Source organism: Eurosta solidaginis, chromosome 1, assembly GCF_040869045.1.
Source record: "Eurosta solidaginis isolate ZX-2024a chromosome 1, ASM4086904v1, whole genome shotgun sequence".
Lineage (NCBI taxonomy): Eukaryota > Metazoa > Arthropoda > Insecta > Diptera > Tephritidae > Eurosta > Eurosta solidaginis.
Window position 1 is genome coordinate 92,004,569 of NC_090319.1, and position 15,095 is coordinate 92,019,663.

The window sequence follows — 15,095 nt, forward strand, 5'->3', positions numbered from 1 at the left end:
CATCCGTACGATTAAGTCGATTTGGTGTTTAAGTTAATATTCAACCATTTATATAACAAATATTTTCTTAACTTTAAATTTCATTGTTGTACTAATTTCAACTTCTTAGTTTGTGTGGAGCGAGTTAGTTCCTTAATTTTTTAAGTGAAAGGATCTGAGATCCCTAAGTGGCGCCCGAGCAGGGACCGCTTGTGGAAGTGAATATCCTTTAAGGATCAAATAGGAAAAAAGCTGTGAAGTGAGAAAGAAGCTTACGTTGAAATAAGCAACCCTGCAAAAATTGTTGGTTTACGTGTTCCACTTTTTTCATGTTGGAGTACTCTAACAATACTCCTTTGCAATGCGTTTGCGGACCACCATCAGCCGATCATTGCTCGTTTTTTAACGACAGTGATCACGACACGATGACGATCGAACAGAGTTGCCAAAAGTAAAATATTGCATGCAAATAACTAATAATAAAATTTACTTTGGCAACTCTGATAAAATGCAACAGCGCAATGGTTTTATGTATACATACTATAGTATGTATAGAGAAATATTAGTTTCTTTATTCACGAAAATGCTAAATAACATAAGAATATTCGTAGTATAAAATATAAAAGTTGTATTGCCCCTCTTCATTTACTTTCATTTTAAATTAAATTCACTTCGATATTTCTTTCCGATACAATTCCTCTTTAGTACTTTGGCATATGATCCTCTGTGGGTGCTCCATGGGGTACTACAGTGAAAGTACTTTGGAAAGTACTCTCACGTATGTACTCTATGGAATACTCACAAACAAAGCGAGAGTGGGATCACCTACTCCTCTCCTCAATGTTAATAGGAGCACATTTTTTGTATGAATACAGATTAGATTTGGAGCAGTCCTATACTCCCAAAGGAGTATTCCTTACATTATTTATGGAGTACTCGCATTTTTTGAAGGGAAATTAAAAAAATATTAATATAAAAAAATTAAAAACCGAAAAGATAAAAGGGGTAAAGAACCTCACATTGAGAAAAGCAAACAAGCAACCAAAAATATATAAATAGAAGCTGGCTCATCTTAGGAAAAAACAACGTACACGATATAACACCACTTATGAACATTATGAACGTAGTGGTGCTGTTACCATAGAACTTAACCAATGATTAAATATACCTTCTTTTTTTCAACGGTAACAAGGATGAAGGATCTTAAAGTGAACGTAACGAATTTAACAGGTGCCGTTAATGCTCTGCTGTAGAAGATGAAAACTTTAGAGAGACTTGTGACGGAGTTTGACCGGCCCAATAATACCTTCAGTGGTCCTACGAGTAGCGAGGCAACAGAGGAAGTGGTGGCGCAAGCGAAATATATCGTCTGCCTGATTGCGTAAAAGAGCTTCAAGTTTTCGATGGAAGCCCTATACACTTCGTGTTCTGGGTACACTCCGTAGAAACCATCCTTGCTGACTTTGCAGTCATCAAGGGAAAACCCTTATACCGTGCTATATTACAGCACATTCGACAAAAAGTCCGCGGTACGGCGGATAGCGCTCTGATTTAAATTTAACCTAAAACAAGAGACGTCAATTTGCTACTCGTAGGCAAGGTGCACACGAGGCTACGTTTCATAGTAGCTGCAGGCGATATTTGTACGCTTTGATACCGAACACATGTATTTGAATGGAGAGCTGCATACGAGGCGTCAGCTGCATGAAAGCGACAAAGCACGAAATTTTCGTGTAGCTAAGCGTACAGCAAGGTTGGTCGCTGAGCGTACGTACGCTTGAAAAAAAGGAAAAACGAGATGTTTGTTTACATTTTTTTGTATGCAAATTTGTGTAATTAGTTAAAAAATGTTACTTAATTAATAAAAGTGCGTGAAAGGTATATTACCTAAGCGAAAAAGATTATTAAACACCACAACAGCTTGGTTAGACATTGTTGAAGCGTTTAAAAGGCTAAAAAGTGTTGGAAGCTAGAAATCACCCTTTTCTCTAGTCCGCGGTGGTTTAAAATTGCCTTTCATAATTTACAAAGGCACGGGGATGCAAACAACGTTTAATACCTATTTTCCTTTAGTTTCGGGAACGGATATAGCTGAAGAAATTTAATTTTTTATTTTTTTCAATAATTGTTTGCTTTTTGTAGCGACGCTAGAAAGTAGCTTCGTGTGCAGATCTTGAGGCGTAGAGAAATTGTAGCTATATGAATTATCTTGTACGCGTCTATGACGCGTAGCCTCGTGCGTACCTTGCCACTATTTTCAGCTGGAGACATTGGTGCTTTATCGGTAACCTTATAACAGCTGATTCGACCAATCTTTTGAGAATCAATGCAATCGATTATTGGTGCCGCTAAGGTCGTAACCATGGTTCAATTATGTACAGGTTGGCTCATCTCATCAGCTGATTTTATTTATATCATTGCATGGTCGAAGGGATTGTCAAAAAGAGATGGCAAACTCAAAATGAAACCAACACATTGGCAACATTTTACTTGCACATACAAAAACTGCTAAGTTTTATGTTTCCATTCCATACCATTCGCTCCAACACCAATACACAGATTTTGACAATATCAACAGACATATTTTGTTGCTTTACAGATGAGCCAACCTGTATATAGTTGAACCATGGGTCGTAACCGTATCGTAGCCAACCAATTGTGTTTTGGTTTACCGTCGTAACGATAAACAGCTGATTACGTTAGGGATACGGATACAGCGATACGACATACGGCACCAATGACTCCGGCTTTCGGTACTGGCGCATTGAGCAGCGTGAATCGTACTGCTGGACCGTATGTGTTATACACATGCAACTATGGGTGCTAATTTTTCAAGTCGGCAGCGCCGCAGAGAAAACTGTGCTAAAAAAACAAACCAAAAACATTTCATCATTTCGATTAGTAATTTTGCATTGTACAGATGTGTTGGAAATTTTACGTGTCGTATATATGTAAAACTGAAAATTGTAAAAAGTGACAAAAACTATTTTATATCATTGCGAAAATGAGCAAAAATGTAGATTATCCCGAACTACGCGCACAATTACAGGTGTTGAATAATAAAGAACTACACCAGAAATGCGTCGAGCATGGCATGAAAGTGCCAGTTGCCGATTCAACACGAGATGTCATTATACGCAAACTAATTAAGTCAATAACCGGGGATCCAAACATAGCATCACCCAAGGCCAACAAAAAGCAACCATCTACACCTATTGAACGACGTAAAACCGCTAATGTGTCGGTGCATGTGTCCAGCGATGAGAAAGAAGTTGAAAGGCAAAGTCGAACAGAAATTACAAAAACTCGAACACGTACGCAATCACCCAAAGGACATAATGTATCATTTGATACAACACCAAATAATAATAGACGTTCAATGGCCAGCGCAACTACCGCAGCGGAACCAAAAACCTCAACAATAAAGCAAAAACAAACTACACAACGCATGGATACAAATGCTAATAGTGGTGTTGGTCTTAGCAATAGCGCACGAATTTTGCCTATAGAAGTTGATTGGACGGAACAAGATGATTATAACATTGAAGTGCGTCGTAATGATGCATCATCACTCAACAAAGATGTTAACTTGAATCATGGAATTAACTTCGACGCGAGTGGAATGCGTACACCCCTGCAGGTGGAACAAACGCGTAGTAGCTATCAAGCAGTTTCAAATAATTTGGGTTTCGGAAATTATTCACAAGATGTATGCGACAACACACCATTGAGTGGGTACAAAGCACCTTCACACAATCTGGGTTACAGTCAAACACGTAATACCACTTATCAAGAGGACGAAAATATTACACCACGACATGGCTACATAGCCACACCGCCAGAGAGCACATACAATCGTACATCATATGGCTTCTACAGCCCAGGCTCGCCACCTACGGTTTTCAATAATGAAAACAAAGCAAGTCATTCATCAACACTAGGAAACCAGTTTGGTAGTGGCACTTCACCACCGACTGCACAAGAAAACGTTTTCAAACGGCCAATTGCACTTTCTAAATCCAATACTACGAATACATCTTATAATCAAGCTGATGCACAACGTTTATATCCACGCTTACCCAATGACTTACCTTCACCACCTCCTTACTCCACCTCACCCCCGACTTCACCGGAATCACAACAATCATCTAATCGCTCCAATCGTGCGCCCTCCTTAACTAAATCGGGTGTAATGACTACTTCATATTATCAAGAGATATCACCTGTTAAAGATGTAAAACACATTGAGGTAGAGAGTGGCGATGAGCACGCTTTAATAGACAATGGTGCTGGTGATTACGAAAGGCCTCATATCAATACACCTAGTGGTGGCACAAATTACGAACGCTCAAGTTATCTTGCTGGTCTACAACGTGGCGCTGAAACACAACATTTGCCTTTTGAACCACATCTACAATCGACATTACGCGATACATTGGATGCAACGCCGCGTTATGCCAACAGCCCATTATCACGGGAGACATATGTGCCCCATGCTGCTGCAACTAAACCATCATCGCCTCCGCCAGCTATCAAGCGTTATACTACTAACTCAAGCAGCAATACAAGTTACACGCGCAGCATTGATGAACCGGACAGTGGCTCAGAAGAAGAAAAACTGTCCGGCGATGAAATTTATGTGCAAGATAGTGAAGAAGAAGAAGAATATATACCGGGTAATAAGAAAATATATAGCAGTTTTGGTAGTAATAAAATTCAAGAACGTTTGCCATATCGACGCAGTACTACGACAGGGTCGAGTTCATCACCCAGAGCACGTTATAATCATTCACCGGTAGGTAGACCCCTAATAAATACAGTTGGTGCGGATGATTATGATGGCGATGATCTTAACACTTCGTTGGCAAACTTTATAGCAGCAATGGATCGCAAATATCACATTAAACAAATGTTATATATGTTTGCCATTTTTGCAGCGGCTGTTTTCGTTTATGTAGTTTTTATTGAGAAAGCTCCAGCTGATGAGGTATTGCTACCCACCAAGGTGCATCCTTGATATGGAAAAAGTGGCAAACGATTGCAAAGATTGTCGAGCCAATAATTGCAAACAGAAGAACATATGTATTTGACTTGTCGAAATTTAATCGCGTGTTTGTAGATTTATAAAAGTATGATATTTAGGTATTTGTTTAAATATTTATAATGAATAGAGGAAATTTCAATTCAAAATTAGTTTCATTTGAACATAATATTTTTCTTTTTCTTTAAATTAAATTGTTTTTTGTTTTGTGCTTGATAAATTAAAAAATGACTGCTTCACTAATTTTGGCAATTTTTGTTTAAATAATTTAAGTATGTAGGTCTGTGCACATTTATGTTTTTGCTATGATACTCAATCAAGAAAGAGAAATTAAATCAATAGATTTGTCGTCATGCTTGAAATGGACAATTTTATAATTTCTGTGGTGAAGGCTGCTCTTTTATAATCTTCCTTATTTATTTCTTTTGTAACTCTAATATATAACAAAAAATGTATTCATTTAAGTATATATACGCATTCTATTGTATTTATATATGCATATGTATGTATGTATGTTTATATGTATTGTACTACTGGAAATTTCGTTTGCGTTATAAAAGTAATAAAGCGCTAATGCGCACACAAAAAAAACCCAAAAACAAATATGAGTCGCCTTTTCTTTATGGAGCTGACGTCATCGATATTTTTTTTGGATTAGACTCATTTAGAAATCGTTAGCTTATCTACTACGTCATAATTCAAAAACAGACAAATGTGCTAAGAACGAATAGCACAAAGCTGCTGATATGTGAGCGCTAATTATTTATATGTAACAATAACATTGAGCGTGCCGAGTAAGCAGAACGAACTACTGCTCTAACAAAAACAACTATATATATAAAAAGAAGTGTACATTTTGATTGTCACTACATAACTCGAGAACGGATAGAAAGATTGCCATGACATTTTTAGGAAAGATACAGGAAGGAGAGATAATGGTTAGATGATTTTAAATCCCAAATCGGTTTACCCATATATATATATATATAAAAATGAATGTTTGTATGTATGTCATCGATTAATTCAAAAACTACTGGACCGATTATTATGAAAATTGGTATATATATGTATTTTTCCACGGGGAAGGTTTATATAATGAGCACTTTGATACCGGGTGGCTAGGGTCTCGATATATAGGCCAAAACATGGACCCGGGTAACTCCAGGAAGTGTTTGTACAATATGGGTATCAAATGGAAACTGTTTATGAGTACTTTGACACTGGGTATTTTTCGTACCCCTGGGTGACTAGGTCTCGAGATATAGGCCAAAACATGGATCCAGGCACCCCTAGAATGTGTTTATACAATATGGATATCAAATGAAAGCTGCTGATGAGTGCTTTAGTACAGGGTAGTTTTCTTACATATTGGTGACTAGAGTCTCGAGATATAGGCCAAAACGTGGACCCGGGCACCCCTAGGATGTGTTTATACAATATGGATATCAAATGAAAGCTGCTGATGAGTGCTTTAGTACAGGGTAGTTTTCATACCTATTGGTGACTAGGGTCTCGAGATATAGGCCAAAACATGGACCCGGGCACCCCTAGAATGTGTTTATACAATATGGATATCAAATGAAAGCTGTTGATGAGTGCTTTAGTACAGGGTAGTTTTCATACCTACTGGTGACTAGGGTCTCGATATATAGGCCAAAACATGGACACGGATACCCCTAGAATGTGTGTGTATTTTGGATATCAAATGAAAGCTGTTGCTGAGAGCTTTTAAGTAACTTTCATTGTGATATTCGATTTAGTCGCATCAACCTGGCAAAACTGATAAATATGCATGCGAATCCGAAATAAAGTCATGAATTAATAATACCCACATACCTATTTACATACGTCCTATTCGATTTGCTTTAAATTTGGTATATAAATTTGCCTATATTAGTATTTACGATGTTTTTTCCGGGAAGTAGACCAGAGACGGACTGGGACTGGGATTAGGACTGGGACTGAGACTGAGACTCGGAGTGGGACTGGGACTAAGACTCGGAATGGGACTGGAACAAAATACATACCACCCTCTGGGGCATTGTAAATTTTACCAAGTAGCGCAGCTAACAGCTGATAGGTGAAAATTCGAACATTCACATGCACAGTTCTCGACTCAGTTTCAAAAAAAAATTTTAGATTATTTAACTCAAATTTTAAAGTGAGATAATCCTTACGAATTTATGTATATAGAATATATAAGGCGTTTTTGTTGTTATTAAAACAATAGTTTTATTTATATTAAAGCTTTTATCATTTTTGTTTAAAACATTGAAAAAACTTCGAACACCATTCCTTCATTATATGACATTCGACTGCCTAGTCCACTGCCTTCCACTCTATTCGCAACATAACCTCTGTTTAAGCTGCCAAACTATATAGTAAACCATGATTCAATTACTAGAGGTTTGTTCTTCAATGACGGCAGAGCTTTGACACTCCCAAATTGAAAAATCTGGACGGGTTGCTTTTACGAAGTAAGGAAAACGGGGAATAATTAAATTCCCTTTAGCGAAAATTGTAGTAGAAAAGTACATTTAGTAGTATATTAGTAGTGATAAAAAAATTTGTAAATGCCAACAGGTTTTGGAGGAAATAATTCATTTTCTACTAAATATTTCATGAATTTATAAAGAGCTATGTTGGTTTAGAATTTTATTCAAAAATACACTATCTCAATTTGTTTCAAAAACCCCCTATATGAGCATAAGTTCAATGCATTTTGACATAAGAGGGAGTTAATGAAAAGCATTCTGAGGCGTTCTTCAATCTAATTCTAATATAGGGCGTTTTTGTGACAAATCATGAAATGGTAAGTTTTTGAAAAATATTTTGAGATAGGACTATATTGAAAATGCAGCCGACATGGTCTGCCAAAAAAAATGTAAAAGAAAATGGTTTATTGTCTTAGAACTTTATATTCCAGTCTTGACTTTGACAGAAGAGTTCAGCTTTTATGTGGTCCTGCTACACAGGGCGTATTCACCTTTTTACTCTGAAATTTCGGAAAGCTCCTTTACGTTGAGTATTCATGGAAGTCTTCCGTTAATTTAGAATATTCGGAACACGTCCCTTTCATACTACCTCACGGGGTCCGAATATATCAAATAAGTATATACTACATAATATTCCAAATATAAACCGATTCCCCAAATTCTTAAATGGGGACAAATTTTCCGAACATACGGAATGAATAAGTTAACATGCTCAATGAGTACATTTCATTATGGCATCTCCGATATTTACTAATTACATTTTTATGTAAATCGATTTACTAGTCGAGTTTTTGACGTTGAACGATGAATTTTGAAGTGGTTTAGGTTTCGTCTGTTCATAGGTTTACGAAAGTGCACGATTCCTTGATGTCCGTACTTTTCAAAAAATTACCTATGTTCACCCACACTAATAGATCATGGCATAGTTAATAAATTCATCATAAAATTAAAATAAACGTTCTAATGAATTATGCAGTTCAGTACTTATCAGGGATTTGTAAACTGATTGCTTCCTTTTTCTACTACTAATATTTTTCGAAAAATTGGAAAGAAACAACACAGTTAACGGATGTCAATTCGATTTGGGAGCAAAATGGCTGCAATTGTCAAAAAATTCGTCTGTCGAGCAAACCTCTTCTGATTGAATCATGATAGTAAACAATGCTCTGGGGCTGGCAATAGGATATGAAGAAGAAGGAGAAAAACTTGAGAGAAGAAAAAAGAGAGAGGGAGGCTGAGAAAGAGATAGAATGAGACGAAGATTGTGATATATGAAGCGAAAAATACGGATGGTGGAGTGAATACAAAGATTAGGAAAAAGTGTAGAGGGGGAGGGCAGATTTAGACGGAAAAAGCTTATTAAAATGTATGCAGATATACCAAATTTAGGGCAGAACAACGTCTGCCGGGCTGCTAGTATATAATAATTTAGGAATGTTAATACATGCAAAAGTAGAATTGCTTATCATAGTTTTTTAGTGCCGTTATTATAGCGGGAGGAGGAATAGCTTAAGTAGCGTGATCCCGCTAGTAGTCCCGAATGATTATTAAAACTTTGATATTTAGAACAATCTCAGAATTGGGTCCAAAAAATCCTAGCAAGTTCAAAGATAGAAATTGTTACGAAGCCGGTCCTAATTTATTAAGAAAACAATCCGGAAAAATTCTGTAAATAGTTCGGAATTGTTTCAGAAAAGTCCCGTAGTTATCCGCATACAGTTTCGAAAAGATCTGGCGATAGTCCCAAAATGATTCCGAAAATAAGCACAATAAGTTCAAGAAAAAATTTCGAAGATAGTCCTGGAACTATGCCGAAATTTTTGAATAGTCCCGATAGGTTCCCAATTCTGAATTCAAAATTCTGCAACTATAGCGAAAATAGTCCCGGAAATAATTTAAATCGACGGCTCCAGGTGGGATATACCCTGCTAAACGACACAGCTCAAGCATTATTTGAGAGACGCATAAAACTTAATCAATTTCCGCAGCCTTGGCACGAGTCGTCTTCATACCAAAGACGGGAAAATTTATTTACTTCCACTATAAATATACCTTGTAGCTTTGAGTCTGCAGTGACGTGTTACTCCTGCTGTTAAAATTCTTAAGGGATTTATGATGGATTTATATCGCTTAAGTCGTGCTTCTCAAACAATGCATTTGCCAAGTACTTTAAATAACTTAGTCAGCGAAGCCTTTGGTCTTTTATTCGTTGCTGTACGATGTTGGCACCCTCCAAAGTATCGTAAATCCTTTGAGACCAACCTTGATTCCATCCCACCCATTACCATCACCCCCACAGAGGTTAAAGCAGCCATCCGTAAGGACAGGCCCTCCAAGTCGATAGGCGTCGACGGAATAGCCATACCAATGTTTAAACACCTTGGCGATGAGGGAATAAAATACCTCACACATGTTTTCAACCTGTCACTGGAATCCTTCGTTATTCCCGAAAAATGGAAAATGGCAAGGATAATCCCGCTACTAAAACCCGGTAAACCAGCTAATAAAGGCGAGTCTTATCGACCGATATCGCTCCTTTCGTCAGTAGCTAAGACATTAGGAAAAGTTCTGCTCTCTCATTTCACGGCAAATCTTCGCCTAGCCACGCATCAACATGGTTTCCGTAAAATGCAGAGCACCACCACCGCGCTCAACACCATTAACACTCAGATTAATTACGGATTAAATCAGCAAAAACCCCATCATAGGACGGTGCTCGTGGCACTTGACCTGTCAAATCTTTTGACACAGTCAACCACGGCACGCTACTCCAAGACATAGAAGGCTCTCACCTTCCTGCTTGTCTAAAAAGATGGACCGCTAATTATCTGAGTGGTTGGCAGGCGTCGGTTGAATTTAGGAACGAAATTTCTAAACAGAAAAATTAAACAGGGGGTTCCACAGGGTGGTGTCCTATCCCCGCTTCTGTTTAATTTTTACATATCAAAACTGCCTTCCCCACCAGAAGGAGTCACAATCATTTCCTATGCTGACGACTGAATGATTATGGCTACTGGTCCTGGCCCTTCAGTCGATGAATTAGTTTCTAAAATAACACGCAACTTGACTAAACTTCTAAAGTACAAAGTCGCAACAAAATCCCCAAGTCTCTTGCCTGCAGCGCATAGGGAAAAGATAAAGAAACGTTGCTAACCACGTACAAAGCAATTGGCCGGCCGCTCATGAGCTACGCGTCACCAGTTTGTTCGCCTGGTCTTAAAAATACATACTGGAAAAGGCTACAGGCCTGTCAAAATGCTGCAATCAGAACTGCCACCGGATGTCTCCTTATGACCCCGAACACCATCTACATAATAAGGCTCTGGATACTGTAAGAGGTTTAACTCTTACTTGTTCAGAATCAACCCCGACATACGTAATGTATGTCCTGCATGTGATGTGTCCCTACATGACACCAACCATCTTTTCAATTGTAATGTGGAACTTACGCCTCTAACACCCATCTCCCTATGTCCGAGCCTGTTGAAACAGCCAGTTTCCTTTGACTCCCGTTAGAGGATTTTGACGACAATTTGTGAGTGATCGTGCCCATTGAATGGGGCGAAGCACTGCTACAACAGCAACAACAGTCATTGAGTGCGTGGAGGGTTTGAATCGTTTAGGGCAAAAACACGACGAGTTTGGCTTGGCTACCGGGCCACACCGGGTGGATGAAACGAGGAAGCGGACAGGCTGGCCAGCAGGGCAGCGGCCGAAAGACTAAGGGTACACATAGTAAGTGGGTAATGGGTCCCACATAATGAGGGATTATTGTTATTCAAGCAGGAGGAGGCCGCTTCAGAGAACGACATTGGCGGGAATTCCAGGAGTCGGTCAGGCAAAGACACTGATAGGACGATGTAACACAAAGCGATATAAAGTCATGATCAACCTCCCAAAAAACTGCATTAGAATTGTAGCAGGCATACTCACAAGTCACTGCAGACTAAATAATCACATGCATAAATTAGGCACATGGCCTAATGTTGTTGTAGCAATGTTTCGCCCCACCTAATAGCTGCGACCGATCACAAATTGTCATCAATATCCTCTAACGGGAGTCCAAGGAAACTTGCTGTTTCGACAGGGGTGGACCATAATGAAAGGGGCGTTAGAGGCGTTGGTTCCACATTACAATTAAAGAGATGGTTGGTGTCATGTGGGGACACATTGTAAGCGGGGCATACATTTTATATGTCGTGGTTGATTCTGGATATGTAAGAGTTTAACCTGTTACAGTATCCAGAACGAAGTTGAGCCAGAGTGACTCGCGTTTCCCTGGGGAGTATGCGTCTTCTTCCGCAAGTTTTTGGTACTGTTCCCTGAGTACTGGATTCACCGGGCAATTCCCGGCATAAAGGTCCGACGCCTGTTTGTGGAGTTCACCAAGGACCTGCTTGTGTTGTTGTTGCTTCATACGGCTGAGTTCTCAGGTGCCGTATTTCCTCAAAATGCTTACGGAGATGACTCCTTAAGTCCCTAGGCGGTGCTGGCTCATCAATCAGATGTCTGTTTGTTGTTGGTTAGCATTTCATTTCTCGCCTCATTATGTAGATGGTGTTCTGGGGACATAAGAAGACAGCCCGTGACGGTTCTGAGCGCAGTATTTTGGCAGGCCTGTAGCTTCTTCCAGGGGGTAGTTTTTAGGCTTGGTGACCATATAGGGGACGCGTAGCACGCAAACGGCTGGCCAATTGCTTTGTATGTGGTAAGCGTTTCTTTGTATTTTCCCCAAGTACTGCCAGCAAGGGATTTGAGGATTTTATTACGGCTCTGGATTTTCGGAACAATTGCGGCTGCGTGCTACTGCCAGCAAGGGATTTGAGGATTTTATTACGGCTCTGGATTTTCGGAACAATTGCGGCTGCGTGCTCACCAAAATGTAGATCCTGATCAAACGTCACACCCAAGATTTTGGGGTGTAGGACAGTCGGTAACGTTGTGCCATCGACGTGGATGTTTAAAATGGTCGACATTTGGGACGTCCAAGTTGTAAATAAGGTCGCAGATTATTTAGTCGGTGATAACGCCAGCTTTCGCGAGGCGAAAAACTGGAGAGATCAGGGAAGGTAGCCGTTTATTCTGTTGCAAAGCTCATCGATCTGTGGGCCCGGGCCTGTGGCCATTATTGTGCAGTCATCGGCGTAAGAAACGATAGTAACTCCTTCCGGTGGCGAAGGTAGTTTTGATATGTAAAATTTTACAAAAGTGGGGATAGGACACTACCCTGTGGCACCCCTTGTTTAATTCTTCTTGGCTTTGATATTTCGTTTCTGAATTGCACCGATGCCTGCCGACCACCCAGATAATTTGCGGTCCACCTTTTAAGACATGGTGGAAGGGTAGACCCTTCCAAGTCTTGCAGTAGCGTGCCATGGTTGACCGTATCAAAAGCTTTTGATAGGTCTAGCGCTACGAGTACTGTGCTATGTTGGGGCTTCTGATGTAATCCACAATTTATCTGGGTGCTAATGGCATTTAGCGCGGTGGTGGTGCTATGGAGTTTTCTAAAACCATGCTGATGACAGGCTAGCTGCAAATTTGCTTTGAAGTAGGGGAGCAAAATGGCTTCAAGCGTCTTTGCTACTAGCGATAGGAGAGATATCGGGCGATATGACTCTTCTATGTTAGCTGGTTTCCCAGGCTTTAGTAGCGGGACCACCTTGGCCATTTTCCATTTTTCGGGTATGACAAAGGTGGAAAGAGACAGGTGCGAAATATTTGAAACCCTCTTTCCCTAGGCTTTTAAGCATGGGAATGGCTATGCCGTCTGGGCCCACTGCTTTGGATGGTTTAGCATGACCGATGGCATCCTCAACCTCTTTGGCGGTGATGGTAATTGGTGACGCGCTGAACTTATGTTTACGTGCGTGTCTGTTGGCCCACCGTCTATTTTTGTCGACCGTATTTATATATTTATTTATATTTATAATTATGTATTGTCAACAGAAAGCGCTCGCTCATTTTTTCGCATCCGACAGCACTTTGTCGCCAAAGGCGATGGAAACTTTGTCATTTTGCCTAGACGGATTCGATAGGGAGGGACTTTACAGTGGACCAAAGTTTACCTACACCGGCAGAGAGGTTACAACCGCTTAGGTGCTCCTCCCATTTCGCCCGCTTATGTTCACCCACAAGCAATCTGATGCGTTGGTTTATATCCCTTATTTAGGGTCGGCGGAATCAAGCTGTCTTATAAGGTCACGTTCTCTCGCTAAACTTGCGGCCTCTGCCGGGAAGTGGGCCCGAATTTCGGTAATTCTACCGGCGGGAATGAAACGAGCCGAGGCGGATTCAATGACCTTGCGGAAAGCACGCTCCCCTTGGCGGGCATCAGTTGGGATAGGGAGGGCAGCAAAGCGGTTGTCTGTAAAGGATTTGTATTCGTCCCACTTTCCTTTGTTAAAGTTAATGAAAGTGTGGTTTTCTGCGACGATGAAGGCGGCGGGACGCTCGAGCGAAATAAGTATAGGCAGGTGGTCGGATACCAATGTTACCATTGGTCTAATGATCTGTGTTGGTTCTGCGACAGCTGGCTGATGAGACGGGAGAACATATCCTTCTCGCCGCGAGAAAAAGACCAAGTGTCCTTAGATCGCTAAAACTATAAAATAAGCTTATACACCCTCTAAATCCGAGCGCCATACTGGATTTCCTCAGGGAGCTTGGCTTGGATGAGGTACTGTGAAGAGAACTAGGGTATAATAGACACAGTCCATAGGTCACAATACATTACTCACAATAATCCATCTATCTATGAGAACTTCATTTTCAATTGCCTACTTATCCTAAAGTACAAATTGTTTGCATAAATGGTTCTCCTTTGATTTCTAAGCTGCCCTTGTTTTCGCTCTTAATGTCAGCAGAGAAAAGTGCATTAAGTTGGAGAGCAATAATGCTAGAGTTTCTGAAATAAGCGGCATTAATTTTATTTATTTGTTATAAAAAGGTAATGCAAATAAATGCCACTTTGGACTAGGTAGGCAATTGAAAAGTAAAGTCCTCTCGGCAAACGAAAATCATACTCTACAAGTCACTATACCCGTCCTGCTATATGGTGCAGAAGCATGGACCATGACAACATCAGATGAAGCGGCTCTGGGAGTGTTGGAGAGAAAGGTTCTTCGAAAGATTTATAGAACTCTACGCGTTGGCGATGGCGAATCTTCTTCGGTATTAACGATGAGCTGTATGAGCTCTACGCAGACATCAACATAGTCCAGCGAATTAAAACGCAGCGGATGCGCTGGCTAGGCCATGTTATGCGAATGAAAGATGACGCTCCGACCAAGAAAGTGTTTCTATCAGCACCCACCTATGGAAGCAGAGGTAGAGGGCGACCCCCATTATATTGGTGTTACCAATTGACGCCGGTTGGCAGAGTGAAGAAGAGACTGGCGCCCCTTGTTGGACGGCCAAAACCGTTTAAGCGGTTAAGCGCCAATTAAGTAAGTACAGATTCTGAAGACACTGAACCGTTTTTCATTGGCCAAGCAGTTCTTTTATTCAAACCAGCGTGTTTATTTTGGTCTCTCACATAAATATTTGCTAATGATTAAATGTTAGCAACAAATCTGTAC

General features: G+C 40.2%; 1 protein-coding gene across 1 annotated transcript; it reads left to right on the plus strand.

The window, feature by feature from the left end:
* Window positions 1-2,854: 2,854 nt before the first annotated feature.
* On the plus strand, window positions 2,855-5,623 carry bocks (bocksbeutel). The gene has a single exon (XM_067759112.1). It carries the CDS (start codon window positions 2,984-2,986, stop codon window positions 4,994-4,996), a length of 2,013 nt encoding a protein of 670 aa, XP_067615213.1. The 5' UTR covers window positions 2,855-2,983; the 3' UTR covers window positions 4,997-5,623.
* Window positions 5,624-15,095: the final 9,472 nt, after the last annotated feature.

What these genes read in the sequence shown, in the direction of transcription:
- bocks (XM_067759112.1), top strand. Translation starts at nt 2,984, where the DNA reads ATGAGCAAAAATGTAGATTATCCCGAACTACGCGCACAATTACAGGTG.